Below are 21856 nucleotides of genomic sequence, written 5' to 3'. Positions count from 1 at the left end.
AGGGAAGGGGTTTGAGCTCAGAAATAAACTCTCAGTCCTGCAGACAAAGGAGAGAATTGGCAACTGCCTTCCCCCCTCCAAGTGCTCCTGTCCTGGCAAGGGCACAGCTTTGTGCAGGAGTGGAACCTGCACCCAGGACAGGCTTCCCTCCTGAGAGGAGCGTGACCAGGCTGCCAGAGAAGGATGCCACATTTCCTCAGCAGCTCCTCGACTCCTCCACTGGACACTTCTCCCCTCAGCACGCTTTTCTGGACACAAATCACTCTCACAAAGCTTCAGCTCACAGGAGGAAACAAAAGCTCCTCCAGTGCTTGTGCAGAGCACCAGGATGCCAGTGCTCTCCGAGAGTGGCTCCAGCACTGCTCTCAGGGCCAGGAGCCTCCCAAAAACGGAGGAGCAGCTCCTCGTGGTAACCTCATGAGTCAGCACAGGAGGAGGAGGAGGAGGAGGATGCTGGCAGGGCAGCAGGGGTGGCTTTCACAGCAGTCCTGACACAAGCAGAACCTGCAGCTTTTACTGCTCCTCACAAGGGCAGAGACCTGCCTGCCACGCTGCCAGGCTGGGATGGAGGCAGGAACAGCAGAGCTCCACTGATTTATTGGGACCTGCTAATCTGTGATATCATTTGTTGATCCCATCAGGGCCAATCCCCAACTCATGACTTCCTCCCCCGTTGCCATGGCACTGTACATAAACACTGCAGGCTCCCAGCCCCGGGCAGGTCATTTGTTTCAAATATTCCATGCAGCTGGAACACAAGCCTGTTTGGGTGTCTGGAGCTGAGCATGAACTAATTCCTCAGTTTTGTGCACCCTCCAGCCACTCCCAGCCCGAACTGCAAGGGAGCTGGGCAGCAGCAGGCACAAAGTCAGAGCTTCCTGCAGCAAGCCACAGCTGAGCTGTGATCCCTGAATTTGCTGGATGGTGAAGCTCAGCAGCTACAAACCCTCCTCTTAATCACGTGGTTTTCCACAGGTAAGAGACACCCAAAAGTTAAAAAAAAAAAAATCTTGTCCTGACTGGAGACAAGAGGCAAGAAAGCACTTGCCTTTTTTTGAGCCCTCCCTCCCCACCACCCCATTAGTGCACACCTTTTAGGTGCCAGCTTTAAGTTGTCATTCCTCCAAGCAGAGATAAGGCCGTGGCAGCCCCTGCTCTGCCTGTTTGGGCAGGCTCCTTGGGAATAAGCTCACTGCTCGTGTAGAAACAAAGTACAAAGAAATCCGATCAGTTCATGCAAGTAAAACCCATCACCAAGTAATATTTAATAAAGTAATAAAGTTTATTAGGTTACTGAGTACTATCTACAGTCATAAAATAGAAAGAATTTTAAACTGTACAGAGTCATGTCCTGGTGAAGTGAGGAGAGATGGAAATGAGGGAGCACAAAGAACATTAGAAGTAGGGAGAACACAGCTACTTCCCTGGAGTTCTGGAAGACACTGGTTCAAGTTGAAGGCAACCAAGCAGGGCTCCACACAGTTTCTGTTGCCCACCCTGCAACAGAAACTAGTACAAACCCCTACGTTGAAAAAAAAACCTCATATAATATTAGAATAAAAAAGGGGCACATCACACCCCACCCAGTCTTGGCACCAACTCTGTGCTTTAAAAAATATACTATGCAAGTAGTTTATTTTCAAAAAGGTACCCTACAGCAGCTGTTTAAAACATGTTCTTATACATACACCCCACATATATATATTAACATTTTCAACTAAACTCATTTGTACCTACACAAAACCAAAGGGATAACTCAAAAGCAAAACCAAAACAATCACAAACATTTTTCAAGGAAAAAAAAAAACACAAAGAAATGTGCAAAATAACCCCAGAAAGGCAGCATAGTAACCTGTGGAGAGGTCAAGAGAGCAGCTCCTGCTAACAAAGGAGTGTCATCCTCTTTACCTGGCTACTGAGGATCTATTTGGGATGTGCTGATTTTGCCTGAATTGCTTGTCCTGTTTATTGCAGCTCTCTCCTGCTCCCCAGCTCTGGAGAGGTTCAGTTTCTTCCTGCTGTGCCTGAAGATCACCCCTGGCCTGTTTGATCCTCCCCAGCTCCACCCTGCAGCGATTCCCCCCGGGATTGCTCCTCACCTGCTGGTGGCACTTCTGCAGGTGGGCTGTGACCCCTGCCCTGGGCCAGCCTCCCACCCACCCAGCAGGGCAGAGAGAGCCCCTCCTGCTGCACAGCTACTGCAGGTTAGGCTGGTCTAGCACACAACAAAGCCTGGCTTGGATGAATTTAAGCAGCTTATCAAGGAGAGAATTCCCTGGCAGTGGTTTCTCTGAAGCCTCAGCGTGGGGCAGAGCTCAGGGGACAGGACCTGCAGCTGGGTGACACAGCTCACACACTACTGCACAGGTCTGTCCTTCCCTGTCCCACACCAGCCAGGGACCCCACAGCAAAAGCTGCAGGCTCCAGGCAGGAAGGAGGCGTGTGAAGACACAGCCTGACTCCAAAATCAACTGTCAAACCCAGGAGGAGGAGGCAGAGCAGAGGATGGAGCAGGGGAAGCACTGGTGGTAAACAAGAAAGCAGGAGTCACAGCCTGTGAAACAGCAACAGGGCAAGGTGAGAAGTCCCAGCACAGATACAGACATCAGCAACATAACCACCTCCTCCAAGTTAACAAGTGTCCTGGTGGAAGAAGGGCTCTTGGTTTTGTGTTTCAGGGCTCAGGGTTGTACTTTTTATTTTTTGGCTTTTAAAAACTCATCAATTAATCCTTTATGGTATTCCAGACTCTTTCCAACTCTGCTGGCCATCCTGAGCCTTTCCATTCTCAGCACGTGGTCTTAACAGTTCTATTCCTAATGCCTCCTCTTCCCCCAGATTAGGCTTTAATTCATACTTTTATTATTATTCTTTTATTATCATCCTTCCCTTTAGTGGTACAGAAGAACCATTCCCTCGAACCAGAGAGGCAGCAGAGCCTTTTCTCAGGAGGAGAGGGGAGCCCAGAGCCTCTGTCAACGCTCCCTCTGTGAGTGTGCTGGGGAAGTGACTCCCAAGGAACAGAGCACTCAGCCGTGAAGCCGGGATTGCCCGAGAGCTGGCCAGGGAGCACAGGGAGGCTGCAGCAGGGGCAGGGATCCTCTGGCCAGGCAGGGATCCTCTGGCCAGGCAGGGATCCTCTGGCCAGGCAGCTCCAGCCGCGGGGTGGCTGCAGCCTGGAGAGCCCAGGGCTCCGCGGGGCAGATCCATCCACGCCTCGCTTCCACCTCGGTCCTGGAGCACGGGGGTCATTGGTAGAGCAGGTAACTCTTGAGGGAGGCTGGCAGGGGCAGGCTGGGGATCTCAGCCAGTCTGTCCTTGCCCAGGGCAAGCCTCACGGCTCGCCGGCACAAGTCCATCAGAGGCAGTGGTTCAGCTGGGAAGAGAGACCCGAGACATTAGAGCGCAGCCCACGAGGTGCACCCTCGCTCACCCTGCTGCTTCTCACCCCCCCAGGTGTCGCCCTGATTTTTTAACATTTCCTAAAGCCTTCTGAGTTTACATTCTTGTAGCAAACTTTCTCACACAACTTTCTGTAAATAACGTATTGTTTTGCATTCCTTCACAGAGGAGGAGAGATTTGATGGACTGGTGGTTTGTCCAGTGTCACTGGAGAGGTGGCACGTTCACCCTCCAATCCACTGGCACCTTTGGAAAACTATAAATGCTGGAGTCAGAAAAAATAAAGTAGTCTCTTTACCCTGACAACAGCAACAGCTGGTGCTGTGCTTTCTCGTGTCCTGCAGTGACAGCCAGGGAACACTGAGCAGGAGCACTGAGCGCCTGGCTCCTCTGCAGCACCCACAGCCTCAGCTCACCGAGCACTGCAGCAGGGCAGGAGGTTCCTGCAGCCACCTGTGTGTCAATGAAACAGCCCTACAACGATACCAGCTGCAAGTTCCTCCTCTGCCATTCCATTCATCCCAGTCAGAACACAGCTTCTAGCTCACGCCTCTTACTGCAGTGCCCAGAAGCTTTTGTAAGAGTCACTGAAGGAAAAGGCTACAGCAGCCAGAGTGTCACGGGGTCTGGGTACCCAGAAAGCAGCATGATTTCTCTCAGATTTCAGCTCTCTGAATGGCTGTCAGCCCCTCCATTTATACTGCAGAGCTCCCCTGGAAAACAAAGCCATCTGTCAAAGCCTCGTGTTACTGCTTGCACCGTGACACTTCCCACCAGAGCAGTCCCTCCTGTGTCAGACCCGGGAAGGATACAAGCCTTTGGCTATCTTTTTCTGCATCCTGTACTTAAAACCCTGAACAAGATAATACAAGTTTTTCAGGAATGGCACACGAGGCCCTTGGCTGCTGAGGAGTCGCTCACAGCACAGAGGGGACTGAGGTCAAAGGCAGAGCTAAAACATGCCAGCTGCACGGGAGGGAGCTCACATTAGCTCTGCTGAGCCTGTCCCAGCCCACCTTGACACTGCTCAGGCCTGAGGGGGCTTGTCCTGCCCCCAGTGAGGGCTGACACATCCCAAAGCAGGTAACTGGCCATCCTGAGGGCTCTGCTGCACCACCCAAAGCTCCCTTTGCTCACAGACACCTGGAAGCACCCACAGGCACGGAGTGGGCTTGGCTGAGGAGCTGCAGTTCCCAGCAGCTTTGGTGGATGCCTACAGCTCCCCTGCTCCACACCAAGGGAACCTGATTGCTCACAGGGCCTGCCAAGCCCCAGCAGCCACCTCTCCTGTTCTGTGCCACGAGGCTGTGCCACCCAGCCCTGGCCTGTCTGCCCCTCACCCAGCCCAGGGTCCCTGCTGCCCCTCCACAGGGACAGGCTCCTGCAGCACACTGCACCTCTCTGCTCAGCTGGAACACTCCACAGAGCCCCAGCACTGGCAGTGCTCCTCTGGCACTTCCCAGTGCAGCTTATTCTGAGAGCACTGGGGCACAAACTGGCTGCACTCAGCGTGCCCCAGTTCTGCCTGCCCTGCACAGGGACAGCTGGCACAGAGGCACTGCCCAGCCAGCACCCCCGGGACAAGGGGCCTGACCTCCAGAGCCTTTAGACACCCACAGAACAACTACATTTCAGTTCAGTGGCCCTCAAAAGAGAGGCTCTTGCACAGAGACTCAGGTTTGTCCTCGCCCAGTCTGCACTGACAGCCCGGGGTGGCAGCAGAGCAGCAGGGAAAGCACAGGCACACACCTGACCTCCTCCCATTCACAAGCACCACAATCACTGGACAGTGCTGCTATTGAATGCTCACAAGTGCTCAGAGCCAGACACCTCCTTCCTCTGTGTGCCAGAAGAGCATCCCGTCACTGCTGGCCTGCTGCCCACGATTCACTCCCCAGCTCAGAGCACTCTACACCAACTCCAGCCCTGGAGGTGGCCCTTTCCTTGCTAAGTGCAGCTCCGTGCCAGCAGCTCCACAGACTTGCTGGCTTTGAGTGGAGCTGCAGGTTTTGGCTCTGACCCTCCAGCAAAACCTGGTTCCTGGAGCTGCTGACATTCTTTAAGCTGTCGTGGCAGAAAGAGCTGGGCTTTCTTTGGGTGAGAAAATGCTCTGCCAAGAGCTCTCTGGTCTTGCAGAGTTGAAGTGTATTTCTCAAAGCACTTGCAGGTTTTGCTCCTGCCCCTTTGCAAGGCTCTCCTGGTCATTCTGACAGCTCAGTTTTCTGGTGCCTGGTGGCAGCTCTGTGGCACTCAGGGTTTGCCAGTGCTGGGCCAGCATCAGGACACCTCCAGCACAAACAGAAGAGCCCAATATGCTACAGCCCTTGAGCAGACACTGTCCTGGAATGCAGGGGAAACTACTCTTCATACCAATACTGCCAAATGTATTTCACTAGCAACATAAATCCAGATTTTAATCCACTTCCTTCACCTCTCTCCTCCACCCTACCCAGAGGACTGAGTCACAGTCTGGCCCCATGGGAACTTCTGACTATGAGAGATAACAGGCTTTAGCACATTTGGACAGCCAAATTTATTACTAAGCTTAGCCAGAGATGGATGTGCCTGTTAGTAAAAGGGCTGGCATGCAAGCTGGGCTGACGGCAGCATCCAGCCCCCAGCTAGAAACAAGCACACCCTGCTCTGAGAGAGGCAGGGAAGTGAGCTACTCTTCTGAAAGATGGAAAACAGTCCCATTTTTTTAGATGGGACGATCTGTCCCTGTTCTTGCCTGCAAGGGGTTTTAAACATTCTCTTTAAGGAAGGGGATTGTCTCACAGACTGTTTTCTGTAAAGAGACACCAGGATTCCAGTGCCAGTAACGCAACTGTCAGAAGAATGTTCCTGCTGCTCTTCTGGTAGCAGTACAAGGTTTCCCACCTCTAGCTGGACAACTGGCATCACCTTCTCCCACCACAGCACCTCCCCAAGGCCTGACTGCTCCCTGCAGAGTGCCTTGGTGACAGCACGGGTGTGCAGCCAGACCGGCTCTGTGCATTTGCCATCGAGGACTCGCAGCTGCACCCAGCAGTGCTGCTGCTGACACGAACCCTCACCCCTCCAGACAGGGGAAAGCCCTCCCCAGGACGGCCCAGCCAGGGCAGCCACGGGGCCAGCACAGGACTCATACTCACGGTCAAGTCCGTTCAAGTAACACATCCGAATTTCACAGTGGCCCCACACCGCGCTCACCACCGGGTAGAGTTTTTTCCCTTTGAGCCCTCGAAAGGCAACCCCCATGTACTGCCCGTCCACGATGAAGCTCAGGGTGCCATCGTCCATGTCCAGAACCACCAGGAAGGAGTCGGGCACGATGAAAGTCTCGTCGGGCTCCAGGAAGGCGGGGTAGGTTTTGCTGGGCTGGTTCTTGCCGTCGTGGTAGAGTCTGTTGCGCCCCAGGTCCCAGCCCCAGGACTCGTGGTTGTTCCCCACGAGCGTCGTGTACCCCACGGAGTGCAGGGGGGCCTCGGCAGTGGCCACCCCCACCACGGCGTGGGTGCCCCGCTGGCGCATGGCCCACGTGATCTGCCACACATGCAGCCCCCGCGTGTAGCCCACCTTGCCCCTGATGGCATCTGTGCTCTGGGCCACCGGATGCCGGTGAAATATCAGCTTGTCGTCCTCCTTCACGAACACGTTCAGCGAGCGGTCGTCGTTGTTCCACGAGTGCAGCAGCTGCACCTCGTAGGACACCGGGGGCATGTCCAGCAGCAGGTCCAGCCGGGTGGGCTTGCTGTAGTCCAGTCCTTGGAGCTCCTGTTTCAGTGACCTGTACACAGGGTCCCTCATGTCCACGGTCTTTATCCCACCTGTGACCTTCTGACCCATTGTGCGTCCTGACCTCGCCTCCTTACAGGCTCATCGATTTACCTGGCAGCTCCTGCTGTCATCCAGCCCTGCAGAAAAGGTTGCCAGGAGGCTTTGTCAAGATGTGCACCACTCAGTATTGCCTAATGGATGGAAAGAAAAACAAGAGACCAGTTAAACATTAGCACACTCAGCCCAGTGTGCCACACTGACAGAGCACAGCGTTCATCTGTTCATCCCGACAACGTGTGCTCCCTTTGCACCACCGAGGAAGGGCTGCACACACCAGCTGGCCATTGGTACAGGGCTGAGGAGACCATTCTCTGCAACTAAAGCTGTGCTGAGAACCTCGGGGGCCTGACTGCAAGTCCAGAGCAGCAGACAAAAGCTGCTGGGTCCAGCCCTGGGGGGACACTCATGCCAGCAGCTCCTGGCCCCTCTGAACCCCTGCAGCCACGGGCACATAAACCTTTGCCTGGCTTGTCTCAAGTGAGCAGCTTCGCTTGGGGCAGCTTCTCTTCTCCAAGAGGAAAAAAAAAAAAAAAAAAAATCCCCAGTTTCAGTTGCAGAGTCCAGGGGGAGGAGCAAGATCCTTCTCACAGCTGAGCAGTTTTCCTTCCAGACAGCAGAGAAACCTCTGAGACGTTTAAGGCAGCTTGGCCAGAGAGCCCTGCTCACTCTGTGCACCTCTCCCCCAGCACTGCATCCACTCAAGTGTCTCTGCTCTCGCTCAGCAACACAAACAGCCCTCTGTCACACAGCTGCCAAACTGGGGGCAGCTATTAGGAGAATTAGAAGTGGGAGGGGTGCAAACGAGCTTTCTAAGAAAAAAAAGTGTTATTTTAACATTTCCTGAAGTGAGGCAATCATGCAGCGCTCCTGCCAGCTACAGTCACAACACTTACTCACAACCAAGGACCTCATCTGGCATGGAAAACAGAGCATGAATCAGTCTGGTTTAAAAATAAGATTACTGGACACCAGCAAGGCTTCAGCTAGAAGGTGAACAGGGAAGGCTCATGTATGTTCTGGGTTAGGGGTGAATTCAGCAGCTTCCCTACAGGTTTTTCCAACCAAGGTGTGCCATTGGAACAGTGAGCTAAATCCCAATTCTTAAGTAACAAGAGACAAGACTATTTTTTATTTCCTTACCTACTTTTTTAAAAATCATAAATGGAGAGGAAAATGCCTGATATTCTTTGAAAGTCACATCCCAAAGCACATGCTGCAGTACAGCTATTTCAGACTACTCAGGGACCTCAGACGTTGGGCACTGAGACAGAAGATGCCATTTAAATAGACCCAACCATGTTATCAGCTGCTGAGATGACCACCACATCCTGGAAGTTAAATAAACACCACCCACGGCATCCAAACAAATCCTGGCCTGTGTAGGCCAGCTGGTCACCAGCTGAGAACAAGCAACAACAGCAGAAGCAGCTGAGGGAGGGCAGCCAGGGGATGCCAGTGCATCACCCTGCCACAGCTCAGCGTTGGGCTGCTGTGCCCCACGAGTCCCCCTGGCTCACAGCCCCTCAGGGCCCTGCAGGAACAGCAGCATCTCCAACCAAGGCATGCCAAGAGCAAGCCAAGACAGACAGCAGCTGAGCTTGCCCGGGAGAGGCACCTTAATGCTGACCCAAAGCAGTGATTTTGGAGAAGCTTCGAAAAGCCGTGGCTCAGGCTGGGCTAAAGCCCAGACAGAAGGTGTGGTGCTCTGCAGAAATGAACTCCCTGGCATTCCAAGGCCCGAGGCACATGGACAGAAGCTGTCAACAAGGGACTGGCAAGGCACACGTGGAAGTCCATAGGCAAATTCAGCTGCTGGAATTTTGATTAGGATAAGGGAACAAAACATTGGCAGAGGGAGGAGAGGCAGAGGTTTCCTGTGCAGTACATGTGAGAACACAGCATAGGAAACCAGAACCAGAACAAAGCAGACTGCAGGAGTACTGGTGCAGACCTCTTTGAAGCACAAAATACTCAGGAGAAGTAAGGGAATACAATTGTGCTCTTCATTAGCAAAACAATGCCTGGTTCAGTGTGGCTTTTTGCCTTTTGCCAACATAAGCTTCATCATATTTCTCGGAGGCTGCTGCACCAGAGAGGGAATCACCCCAGCGAGAGACACCAGGGGCAGGACAGCCCTGAGTGCCTGCTCTGCCCCAGGAACAGATTTCAAGCACAGGCACACATCACCTACACTGGTCAGGACCCCCTCCCAGCAGACTGCTCACAGCAGATGAAAGACAACGGCCAGAATAAAGAGAAGGGGGTGAAGAAAGGAAAAAGGGTGGGTCAGAGTGAGAGCAGGTGAGGAACAGTCACCCCGAGGCAGGACTGAAGTGCAACACAGCTCCTTATTAGGGCAAGGCAATAATCCCTGCTCACAGCTGGCTCTGCTGCTCCTGGCACCAGGCCGGCCCAAACTGCAGAGTGGCACCCTGCCCTGCAGCCAGGAACACAATTATGCCCTCATCTCTTAAAAGGAAAAGCCTCTTCATGCACAAGACAATGCAGGCACCTTCCTGCAGCAGGAGGGAGACAGAAATTAATGGATTAATCCTGTGAAATTAATGGATTAATGCCCTGGGCAGCTCCACATGAGACACAGCCAGCCTTCTCATAAATGAGAAGATATGCTGGGGAATGAGCTGCTTCAAAACCTTTGAACTGCTACAGGTTTAAGTACAAATGTAAACACTGAAAGTGCTTTTATCTATCTTATCAACAGCTCAGGCTTGCTGCAACTCTGCTCTGCTTTACCAACACCAGCTCATCCCCATGATGCTCACTCCTGCTCCCATGCTATTTTCAGTTCTACTGTTCACCTTCTGGGCTTAAAAACTGAGGAGTGAAATTCTAAGGGTGTCTCAGAGAAAAGGATCCACTGCTATTTTCAGTGAGAATTCGACCTCCCTTCCATGTAGGCGTTCAGAGCAAGCTGTCAGTTTGCCGTCCTAGAAGGAAATGCCAGGTTCCAAAACAACTGCTTGCTGCAAATAGATCAAGGCAGGAGACAACAGACATTTGAATGGAAGGCAAAGTCCTGCTGTTAAATAGGGAGAACACAGCTCAGCCACTGCACGTGGCAGAGCAGAGCTGGTGCCCAGCTTCTCTTTGCTGCTCAGAAACTCTGGCCCCTCACAGGACACCCTTTGCTCTGCACCATCAACAACAGGAACACACGAAGCATCCTCAACTCCTTGATTCCTGATCCCCTTTTACTTTATTTCTTCAAGTCAGTTTACTGTGGCTTTATCTCCTTCCCATAAAATTCACTAGGTGTACTTGTACAGATAAGAGGCCAAACCTTTAAACACCTTGCAGGCTCTGGGTGCTCTGCAGACAACGAATCAGAGCCCTGCCCTAGAGATTTCCAGCCTGGAACACACCTCAGGAGAAGAAAAGGACATATATATACTGCACATGGTCATTGACTTGCTTACAGCTTTAGGAGCTGAACCAAAGGATCCCAGACAGCACCAGTGAATGAGACTAAGAAACCCACTGTAGTTTTGCTCATGTTTCCATGATTTCACTAGAAAAGCACGAGGAAATCTTGGTTAATTTTCTTGGGCTGAATGTTCACCCTGCAAGGCGATAGCCAAAGGTGCCACACAGCTCCCATTCAGCTGGCTAACCTGCTAGCAGGTAGGAATGTGCACAGCCAATGCCAGAAACCCCACAAATACCCTTCACAATGCCTTCCCTTCTTTAGAGCTGCTTCCACACCAGGGATTTCCCCTCCTCCCCTGGTGGGGCTGAGAACAGACCCCTCGATTACAGAGATTATTCCAGCTAAAAGCCAAGGTGGCTCAGCAATGCTACAGCACCCCTAAGGTGGGGTGACGAGGGAAGGAGCCTCTAAAAGCACCCAAACCTCAGCCCCAAAGAGCCAGGACACTCCACTTTCCTTGCTGTTAGTTCTGAGCACCAGACACACAGCAGGTGACCTGCACTGCGTGTTTGTGCCCGCTGCAGAACCTGGCCCAGGAGGGCTGTCACACCTGGCTCAGAGGGCTCTGTCACACCTGGCCCAGGAGGGCTGTCACACCTGGCTCAGAGGGCTCTGTCACACCTGGCCCAGGGGGCTCTGAGACACCTGGCTCAGGTGTGCTCTGTCACACCTGGCCCAGGGGGGCTCTGTCACACCTGGCCCAGGGGGGCTCTGTCACACCTGGCCCAGGGGGCTCTGACACACCTGTCTCAGGTGTGCTCTGTCACACCTGGCCCAGGGGGGCTCTGACACACCCGGCCCAGCACTGATGCAATCCCTTCAGCAGCATCCTGGCCTCAGCACCCTCTCACCCACTGAACACCGACCAAAGCCTGGGAACAGGCAGCTCACCTGTGCTGCTGGGGCTCCCCAGGGCAGTGCCAGCAGAGAGCAGGCAGCTCCGGCAGAGGTGACAGGAACAACTGCACCAACAACACGGCCAGGGCGAGTTTCGGAGTGTTGCAACAGGGATCAGGACTGGGCAGGCAGCCCTCCTTGCACAGCAGTGGTTGTGGCAGCCTCACACGTGGAGAAGGTTGCCACAGGGCTGACCTGCTGAGCCCCACCTCCTGAGGAGCAGCAGCAGCTTGGCTCAGCAGGTTCAGCTGCTGGCAGGGCTCCCTGGCCTCTGCAGAAAGTGAAACTGCAGCCACAGATCACAGAGGCTGGGCAAGGAAGAGCTAAGGAAGGTGGCACGTGTCCCAGCAAAGAGGAAAATGCTCCAGCAGAGCAAGAGCCCCCTGGCAAGTCACTGTGCTGGAGCTGTGTCAGGGACAAGAAGTCCCTGGGGGCTGCAGGGCTGATCTGGGCTAGGAGGGCACCACAGCAACCAGCCCCAGCAGGGACCCAGGGCTCTGCTGCCCCTTGAGCAGCTGGCCCAGCCCTTGAGCCCTGCAGGAAAGGCTCAGCCCAGGGGAGGCAGGAGCAGGGCACTGCACAGCACTGCCAGGACCTGGAGCCACCAGAAGCAGCTGTGTGAACACAGCTCCTCTCCCTCCTCACCCTGGCACCATTCAGGCAGCTCTGCTGAAGATTTCTGGCTATTTTGGCAATGCTGAAGGCAGCGTGCCCTCGTACCCCATCCCTCCAGTGTCTGGTTCTCCAGAACAGAGCACTGAGCTTACTCAGAGCAGCACAGCTGAGCAAATGAAAACCTGAAGCAATAACCACCACCCGTCCCCAAGCAAGCCACTTGCTAGACTCTGAAACAAATTTCCACTATCCACCTACCCAGCCAGTTCCTGTGAACTACAATGCTGCATCATCTGGCAGAAAACAATTCTAAGCAACAGGAGAGAGTTTACTTTGCAAAATATTTGTAATGATGGAAGCAACTCAGAAGGAGTTCCAGAAGTTTGTGCCAGAGATCTTCGCTCCCATTGAAGGCAGGTCACAAACAGCAATTCTGGTTGCAGAGAAAAGGCATTTCTTTAAATGAAACAAGTGAACCCGGGCTGGTTTTCCTCACAGAGGAAGTTTAGTGGATGTTTCAAAGGTCATTAGGCTCCTTCCAGCTCTGCATAAGGTAACTTATGAATGTCAAGTGCACATTAAAGCCCAGGCACAACTCAAGACTCTTTTAAAGAGCTTCTCACAGGCAGATTGCAGTTATTTGTCTGCAACAATTATGTTCCTGGCATGAGGTGCTGCTGGTCCAGCTTCCTCTGGCCAACCCACTTAGGCCAGGACCCTCAAGCAGTTCTTTTGTCTCTTTTCCAAAACTACCTGGCAGAAGTTTTGTCCTGGGTCTTCTGAGGACAGCAGCAGCAGCACGAGGAAGCTCTGCAGGTTAAACAGCTGCTGCTGCTGAGTGCAGACACAGTCCTCACCCTGCTCTGATGTGCCCTTCCTTCCCCAGAGCCTGTGGTCCTGCTGGGGGACACTGATGATGCTGAGAGCTGAGCTCCAGAGATTCCTCTGGAGGAAGCAGCAGGAAGCTCAGTCTGAGCAGAGACAGCACCTGTACATGCTGTGAAAGGCACAGACTTCTCACACTGCCAATTTCTTTAGGTGCACCCAAGAGATGTGTCTACAACCTGCTTGCAGACTAAGAGCCATCACAAGTAAGTCACACAAGCAGCAGGAAGAAAGGTCACAGGCTTTTCAGAGGTTCATATCCATAGGTTCACCTTCCTCACACCTCTGTACCTGTCCAGCCCCCTTCAGCTGACTTTCCATGTGGTGTCGAGAGTTTGCATACAAGCCCTGCTTCCAGAAGAAGCCTCACAACCCTTAAAGGCTGAAATCTACCCCTGGCACACTGCAAACACAGCCCCCCAGTTTTATAACCCAGCAGCACTGGAAAGGCCTGCTCAAACTGCCATGCTTGCTGAATGCTTTCCCCTCCAGCACTGGAGCCATTTGAGGCTGCATTTAGAGAGGCATTTCCTCCACAATTAAGCCACCATGAATTTTGAACAGTAAATGTTTATGTTCAGAACTATTTGCATTAAAGAAGCCCACATAATCCAGAATAAACCACCCTATTCCACAACAACTCCCTGCTTTTTGTTATTTCCCCACTTAATTTGCAGCAGACACTGCTGTCCATCCCTCATCTCTGTTTAACTACCTGGATTCGTTAGTTCTGGCTGATAATGAGGGAGCAGTGGGTGGAAAGAATGAAGTTTGTGTTTCCACCTCTGCCCAGAGTTTCCACTCCTGCATCAAAAGCACTTTTTTGGCAATGACTGTGAGATTAGCCAGCACCACCACCAGCCCATCAGGACAAAACTTTTGATAACAAGACACTGCTCTCCCCAAAAAGCAATTAATGAATTCATTTTTTAACAGAAATGCACGTTCTCAGCAGTCACCTACCAGAACTCCCCTCTGTCCCTCCCCAGGTGACAGCAGGGCAGAGCATTTCTCAGACAGATGGTTTGAAAACATCCACAGTGGAGTGTGAGGATTCAGTCCCTGCTCCCAAAGGCAATACAATATCCTGGCTCAGGAGACACAGACCCAGCAGGATTCCTTCTCTCAGGTGAAGCAGTTGTAGCTGGAGCTATTTTAATATTAAGGTTGTTCAGTTACTGTCTCTTCCTTTTTTCATTTAAGGATGTCACAAGCACTGCTAACAGTAAAGCAAAAATCCCCACAACGAGCAGCTGCCAAGCACCAGATTACTCAGCCTGTTACTCCCAAGTACGTTTGTTGTGTCTGAAGCTTCAGCACATGTATTTCCATCAAACACATCCCTGCCAGAGGGGAAGTTGTGCAAGTGTCTGGTACTGCTCATCACTGCAGAAAGAGCATTGCTGAAATCTGGGCCATGCATGGAAACAGACAATTCTTGGTCCATGGCAAGGGAGTCTCTGCTCCCTCCAAGCAGATTCTCACAGCACCAGGAACTGGATGCTGCTCTGATTCAGAGGCCAGAGCAGCACATTCAGCAAAATCAGGGCCTCGTGCTGCAGAACTGAAGTTATGCTCCATCCCTGCTTCCCTGGCACTCCAATCCTGATTTCTCTCTGACCAGTTTACTCCTGTAAACCTTCAAAACCAGAGCCTGTCCAACCTTCTGGGCAACCTGTTCCAAAGCTTGGCAAGCTGCATGGTGACAAAACTTCTCATACTTGGGGTTATGCATCTTCCTCCCTGTCCAAGTCATTCCAGCTCCTTAACCAGCCAGTTTCAGGTTGAATTTTGTGTTAATTCTCAGGTCAAATAAATCCCAAACAAGTGAATTCAACCCCTTGTCCCAGCTGTTAGTGCCTTCACACCACACAGCAAATTACTCTAAGCAACACACACAGTTCACGTGCCTTACTGCCTTACCTTGACACATGGAAAAACTCAGCACTCCTCTGTAATATTTACCCAGATCTCTTCCTCCTGGGCTTCCTAAGTGTTGGAAAAAAGGACTGAGGCTGCACCCTTGTGTGTGAAGCCCCCGGTGGATGTTTCACACTTTGAACTGCAGGTTCAGGTTCTTCTCGTCCTGACATCTGTGGAGTCTGAGGTGTCACCACTGAGGACAAAAGCCTCACAAGAGGAGACAGCTGAGTCACTGAGGAAGTGACTTTTTTCACACTGTTTAGGAAACCATTCTGTTCACTTAACAAAAGGATGTTTTCAGGAGTCAACACCCTGCAATGCACCCAAAGCAGGGGCCCCTCACACAGCTGGGACAGGCTCTTTAAAGCAAGAGCCCCTGAGCCTGTCAGATCCTCCAGTGCCTCCAGCAGCTGCCCATAGGCAAAACCACCTCCCAAGGTGTCCCTCAGTGAGTCTGGAAGTTCCAGCAGGTATTTCCCTGCCCCTGCTCTGAAATGAGATCCTGGACCATGCCCTGCACAGCAGATGTGCCCCTGCTGCATCAGGCACTTCTTGTAACGTGCTGAATGGTGACAACATCATCTTCTCCTCCGTGCCCTGGCCACTGGCCAAGCCAGCCATGGCCCAAGTTGGGAATTCTCCATTCCCTGGTACCCAGCCCTGTCCATCAGCTGTCCTCCCTCTGAGGAGCAGCCCTCACATCACTGCTAGGCAGCATGGCAGGAACAGGGCTCCTCTCTTTAAGTGGAAAAGATGAAAGCCAAAAGCTGGATGCTCACATGGACCTCATGCTCCAGTCTCTGAAGGCAGGAAAGGCTGTGGGGGGGGCCGGGAGGAACAATTCTGTCTGGACACAGATTGCTTCACTGCCACAACCCTGTCTGAAGGGCTGTGCTCCCCTCAGTCCCTCCACACCTGGGGCTGTGTGCTTGGCACCCCCTGGGAGCTTCACACGCTGCAGCCGTGAGGAACACACCCTGCAGGAGCACTGTGCACCACACCACTGCCTGGCACCTCCTTCCCCACCTGCAGCCTCCCCCCGAGTGCAGCTCCACCTGCACCTCCCTCCCCAAAAGCAGCCACTGGTGCTCCCAGGTAAGGAGGGATCTGCACGTTGGGGTTCAGGAGCTTCCAATGCTCACGTTTGTTTCCAAGGAACACGGAACTGCCTCCAAGACAAAACCAGCAGTTTTATTATCAAAGTTAACTAGCTACTTTGCTTTGAAATACAGTTTCTTCCCCTGCATCAAAGGGCTGTTAATTTTAGTCTTGTAGCAAAAAAAAAAAAAAAAAAAAAAAAAAGTAGAAGACATGAAAGCAGCATCTGCTTGGAAGAGATGAATGCAAGATAAAAGGTGTCTGTGACAGAAAGCTGGCAGCAGCCTTATGTTTTCTATTCAAGTTTAATCTGGGAACAACAACCACCCTTAAACATAACAAAAGCTGTGGAAAAACCCTTTCCAAATCCAACAGCATAGCCAGAAGATGCAATTTCTCTTCTCCAATCCTTGCAGCAACCAGCTGAGGAGAAGAGTCCCGACAAATCCAAGCCTGCTGCACCAGGGTCACCCAGAACCTCGGCTTGCTCAAGTGCACAACATCCCTGCTTCAGCTTGCAGCTCCTTCTCCCTGCCCCGAGTCTCCAGAGTTTCCTAGAGATCTCCCACAGCAGGAGGAAGCTCTCACACCAGGGCAGAACAGCTCCAGGGGCTGGGCACAGAGTTTGCAGAGCAGCCAGCAGAGAAGAGCAAACAGCAGTGACATTTCTGCTCTGCCCAGGACAGCCTGTTCCTGCACAGGCTCCACCAGCACCATCCCTGCTGCCCTGGAAGAAGTGAAGCACGGATCCCCAGCCTGCCTCCGAGCAGCAGGGAGTGTGGAAAGCTGCTCCCTGTGACCTTTAAAGCGTTTGGGACTGGCAGGCAGGGAGAAGCACTGTGCTCAGTGCACTCTGCCTGACCCAGCCTGCTGCCAGCCTCCAGCAAGATGTGCTGCTCACCTCCCACTCCTGAGGCAGCTGCCAGAAGCTGTGGAACTCAAACACTGGCTACAGGAGCAAAAACCCAAGGAAAGAGCTGGATAAACATGGAGCAGACCAGTGCCCAGACATTTGTCAACATTCAGCAAACCACTCGAGCAGCAGGCTGGCTAAGGGGAGCCCTCCCCGTCCAGGAGCACACTCCAGCAAGGAGGGATGGCCCAGCAGCTCCCAAGTGCTGAACTAAGAGGATATTCCTGGCAGACAGATTGCACAAGAGACAGCTCACACTGCCAGCTTTACTGGAACACACTCAGCAGCTCCCCAAAGCAGAGCATGCTGGGATGATGCTGGCTTTCTGACTTGTCATTAGCCAAAAAAAGTTTAATGACACGGTTGGACTCTGTGTTTAGCTGTAATTGACCGGGGACATCCCATAATTAGGAAGAGACACTGCACATCTCACTGGAGCTGGCAGTGAGCACAGTCTCAGCGTGATGCAATGTTCTGCTTTCCCCATCACCTGAAAGGGTCCCTGGAAATTGCTGTGGTGGTTTGAGAGAGGCAGGGTGACCCAAAAGCTTTGGCTGGCTTCCTAAATCATCCACCAAAAGGCTTCACAAAGCAGCGATTTTGAGAAGCCTTTCTAGCTTGCCTGCTTGAAGTTTTATCCCTGTAAAAGCTCAACCAGACAAATCCTATTTGCAAGTGCAGAGCGCACCAAAATGAAGAGGATAAAAGCACGTGATACAAACTGTGGCTGCAGGAATGCACATGCTGCTTTCACAGGACATCTGCACTGTAAGATGGCCAGATATCCCAGAGCAACTTTTTCCTGGAAATAGCAGTTGTGGTAATACACAGAACAAATGTTTTTGCAAAAATAAGTGACCAAGACATGCACTGCAGCATCGCTCACAGTAGCTGCAATACTGGTTCAAGTGGCAAGGGGTGAAATCTGCCCCTTAGCCTTACTGGGACACACTCAGAAATTCACTCCTAAGCAACAGCTTCACAAGCTTGAGCTCTGTAAATCAAGTGATATTTCAAGTGGCTTCCTCACCACCTCCAGTGTGCCAAGACTCAGCTGCACCTCAGGGCACAATGTCCTGCAGGGGAGGAACGAGACAGCCACTGCTCAGCATCTGAGCTGTTTGCTGGTGACAGGGAATGCCAAGGTGGTTTTTATCCCTTCTGTTTCCACCTTCCAAATGCTCTGACACCATCACAGAAGCCTGAGTAAGCAGGGTCCGAAGAACACACATGTCCTTCCTTCCCTCCCTGGGGCTCCTCAGCAGACTAAACTGTGGCTTCCCCTCTCAAACAAAAAAAATCCGTACCTGTAATTACACCAACAGCTTTCTGCTGTCACTATCCAGACGTGGCCATCTGGGCCCTTTCCATGAAGGCGACCCACTGAGAAACCTCTCCAGTGCAGGAGACAAGAACCAGTGCAGGAGTCCGTGATGAAACACGCTCCCGAGCCCTTATCCAGGCACAAACAGCTGCCAGCACTTCCAGGCTTCAAAGGCAAGACAAAAGCTGTACAGCCAACCTATCCTCCCTACATAGCACAGCCACCACAGGTCCTCACAAGTCAACATGCCTTCCAAATAAGAGTTTAACATAAACATTTGTAGAGTCACTTAATTCCTGGTGAGCCCAGCTATTTGATGTGGGCCACGGAAAGCTCCCATGACATCAATGGAAAGTTTCCAGTTAGAAAACCAGGTTTGAGACAGATTAATAGGAGTTAAGAAATAGAGACGAAGAAGCCTTGTAGAAACGTCAAGAGACCTGTTCTTAAGCAAGATGCACTCGACATACTCAGGAACAAGCAGAAAAGAGAAGCTGCCTTGCTTTCTCAAAGTTTAGAGATCAAGAATAGTACAGATAAGGCAGCTATGCTGTCTCCAGAGTGTAGGCTTCTGTCTTTTCTGGGGCTGCTCAGTCTCAAAGTGTGTTCAGCTGTTTCTTGGCTGCTGCTGAAGTTCTGATTCCTCCTTCAGAGGAGGCTGGAAGGCTTGGCCAAGATTTGCTGTGTGCAAACAGCAGTTTGAAAGCAATGAGAAAGCCACTGCCACCCACCACCCAGTGCACCACAACCTCCCAAACACGGGACAGATGTAAACTGTCTGGAATATCCAATGTCTGGAACATCAAACGAAGCCACCACATCCAGCAGCCTTTCCCTCCATTAAAACCTCACACCAGACTAAACTCACCTTGTGGTTTTATTGCTGCAGTCAGCTCATCACACTGGTGCTGCTGACATTCAATGGAACCACCAACTGAACCCCCTGCAGGTAACACCAACCCCTCGGAGATACCAGCCAGGACTGGACAGAGCTGGCTGTGGAGCTGTTCACCCTGGACAAACTCATCTAAGCACAGGTAATTGGACTGCCCAGCCCTTCTGTCAGACTCAAAAGGCAAAACAGGCGTCCACGGAGGGCCCTGCAAAGCCACCTTGTCCCTGCTGCCACCCTGCCACCTGCTGGGCCATCTGCTCTGTCCACCTGGGCCCCAGGACTTCCACTGGACACCTCTGGCACCACAGCCTGGGTCAGACACCATTTCTGCACAGACTCCTTCTGTGGTCCTCTCAAATGTGCCAAAGCAAGCTTTAAGAGCACACTGAATGTTTTCCTGTTGAGAAGGGTTTTATGCCAGTACAATCCCTGCTGTCCCTGCCGCTGTGCTGCTTTGCACCTTGACAGGGAGATTCCCACGAGGCCAAGGATTCTTTCAGAGCCAGTCTAGACTGAGGATCAGTTGGTGTTTTTGCCAAGTTTGAAGACAGCCCAATCCAAACAACATAAGAGCACATGCCTCTGAACAAGTGCTGGTTGTAACACCTTCCTCTCTACCTGAATGACCGTAAGCTTAAACCCCGTTCTCCTACCTTAAATACACAGGGGGGTTAGTCCTCAGCTCTAACACACAGCACACTGCTCTCCAGTGCCCACCTGCATAAGAAATCTATTCTACCTAAAGCTCCAAGAGCCACTCCACTCTGAATTTTTACCAAAACTTGCAATTCTTCTCCATTTGAACAGAAAAGCGTTGCTACATTTATCCCAGAGGACAGTAAGCAGAGGATAAGACATATCCCTCATTCTGCTCTTGCCTCTTCCTAGGTGCATCCCAAAAGTCTTGCTACACCTCTGGCCTAAAGCCCACCCTGCTCAGCTTAGTCAGGGGCTGCTGCCGTGTCCCAGTGTGCAGCCAGTGGAAATTCTGTTTAACCCACAGATTCTGTGCTGCCATGGGGCTGTGCCACAGCTGGAGGCTGAGCTGCCCTGCCTGGACAGGAACACCAGCACGCCCCAGGATCCACAATCCCTGCACCAAGGGGCAAAGATGGAGTACAGCAGGAAGCCCTTACAGGAGGAATACACCAGGTGTGCATTGAAGTGCACCCAGCAGCACAGATTCCCTTCCAAAGTGAACAAAGTGCAGCAGCAGACTCGCTGGCAAACACCTGGAGGTCTCTGCCATCCTGGAGTGACACAGCACACCTGGCGAGCTCCCCGGGCAGCAGTGGAGAGAGCAGAGGGCACGTGCACAATGCCAGCCTCCCTGCAGATGTGGGCACTGCTCCTTCCAGGCAATCCCATCGGGTGTCCCCTCCCACTGGAAGTGTTGACACACAGAGCTGTGCCTCTTGCCAATCCAGTTCTGTGTCACACAGGGCTCCATCAGATCACCCAGATAAACCTTGGATTTAACATTATTGTTACTCGTGCCACAAGTGCAGATTTGGAGCTGTGTGGGCACTGTGGGCACACAGGACCTGCCCCTTCAACAACCTCACCAGAAGGCAACACCTGCAGCTGCCTGACAGCCTGCTAGCCAGAGGGTTGGGAACACCAGCACAGCCTCACTGGCACCAGTGCCAGCGACACAGGGAAGATGCAGCTGAGTGAGCCCTCCAGGAAAGCTCTCCATTCCCTCCAAAGCTGCTCCTTGACACACTTAAAAAAATTCAACTATTCAGCAGCTTGAGTGGATCGTCTGAAGATCAATTAACTAAGGCAGCTATCAAGAAATGACAGTATCTAAGTCCCAGGATGGGGCTCAGTCACTGATACATTAAAAAACACAAGATACACAGCTTGCCCTTTTTCTTCTCCCCATCTCAACCTTCAGCAAGTCCAACGCACAGCCTGGAAACCCAGAAGCACAATTTGGTGTTGGTCTGTCTCCACTCCCCAGATTTTCACCATCACCCAAGCTCACAGCCACTTCACAGCAGATTGGCTGCCCCTTTTTAACTTCTGCCCAGCAGCTGCACCTTGGCAGGCCAGCGTGGCACATCCCTGACCTCGCAGCAATATCCTGCTGCAGTCGGGGCCGTGTGTGCAGCCCTCCTGCCCTTCTCCTCCCGGGCTGGCAGGGGCTGGGGGATGCCTGAATCAGCCCCAGAGCCAGGTGTGAGGCTGGAACCGCTCCCAGCTGCCCATCTGACCCCTGCCAGAGGGAAGCACAGCACCCCAGCAGCGCTGCGAGGCAGAGAGGGGTAGCAGAGGAAAGCAGTGCCCTGGCTCACTACAGATCAACGTTCCATAGTGTGATTCCCTCCCACCCCCAGCTCCAGTCTGCTCCAGCTGTTAGTGCACAGTGTGCCCCACACACAGCCCCACAACAGGAGCGGTGACGCTCTGGGGACACCAGGCAGGGCAGCCCAGTGCTCAGAACCCCGACAGAGGGGACAGCACAGCCTGCAGCAGCTCGTGCCTGTCACACAAGCCCGGAACAGAAAGTCCAAGCATCTCCATTTCCTGCCCACAGGCACCAAGCCAGGTACTTTCTGGATCCACACAGGCTCAGAACCCTTCTCGGCACAAGGGTCAGCAGGTTTATTCTGCAGCTGTTCGAGTTTACAG

At 52.5% G+C, this 21856-nt stretch overlaps 1 protein-coding gene across 2 annotated transcripts; it reads right to left on the bottom strand.

The window, feature by feature from the left end:
* Nucleotides 1-1263: 1263 nt before the first annotated feature.
* On the bottom strand, nt 1264-14048 carry SPSB1 (splA/ryanodine receptor domain and SOCS box containing 1). 2 transcript variants are annotated; one of them, XM_053997800.1, is made up of 4 exons: nt 7679-7875; nt 7273-7352; nt 6537-7171; nt 1264-3376 (listed from the first exon to the last, which is right to left on the bottom strand). In XM_053997800.1, exons 2-4 carry the CDS (start codon nt 7290-7292, stop codon nt 3249-3251), a joined length of 783 nt encoding a protein of 260 aa, XP_053853775.1. In that variant the 5' UTR covers nt 7293-7352; nt 7679-7875; the 3' UTR covers nt 1264-3248. The 2 variants fall into 2 exon arrangements, with proteins under 2 accessions (XP_053853775.1, XP_053853774.1); XM_053997799.1 differs by lacking the exon at nt 7679-7875 and adding an exon at nt 14030-14048 and having other exon boundaries at nt 6537-7352.
* Nucleotides 14049-21856: the final 7808 nt, after the last annotated feature.

Source organism: Vidua macroura, chromosome 23, assembly GCF_024509145.1.
Source record: "Vidua macroura isolate BioBank_ID:100142 chromosome 23, ASM2450914v1, whole genome shotgun sequence".
NCBI lineage: Eukaryota > Metazoa > Chordata > Aves > Passeriformes > Viduidae > Vidua > Vidua macroura.
This window is presented reverse-complemented; position numbering and strand designations above follow the sequence as displayed.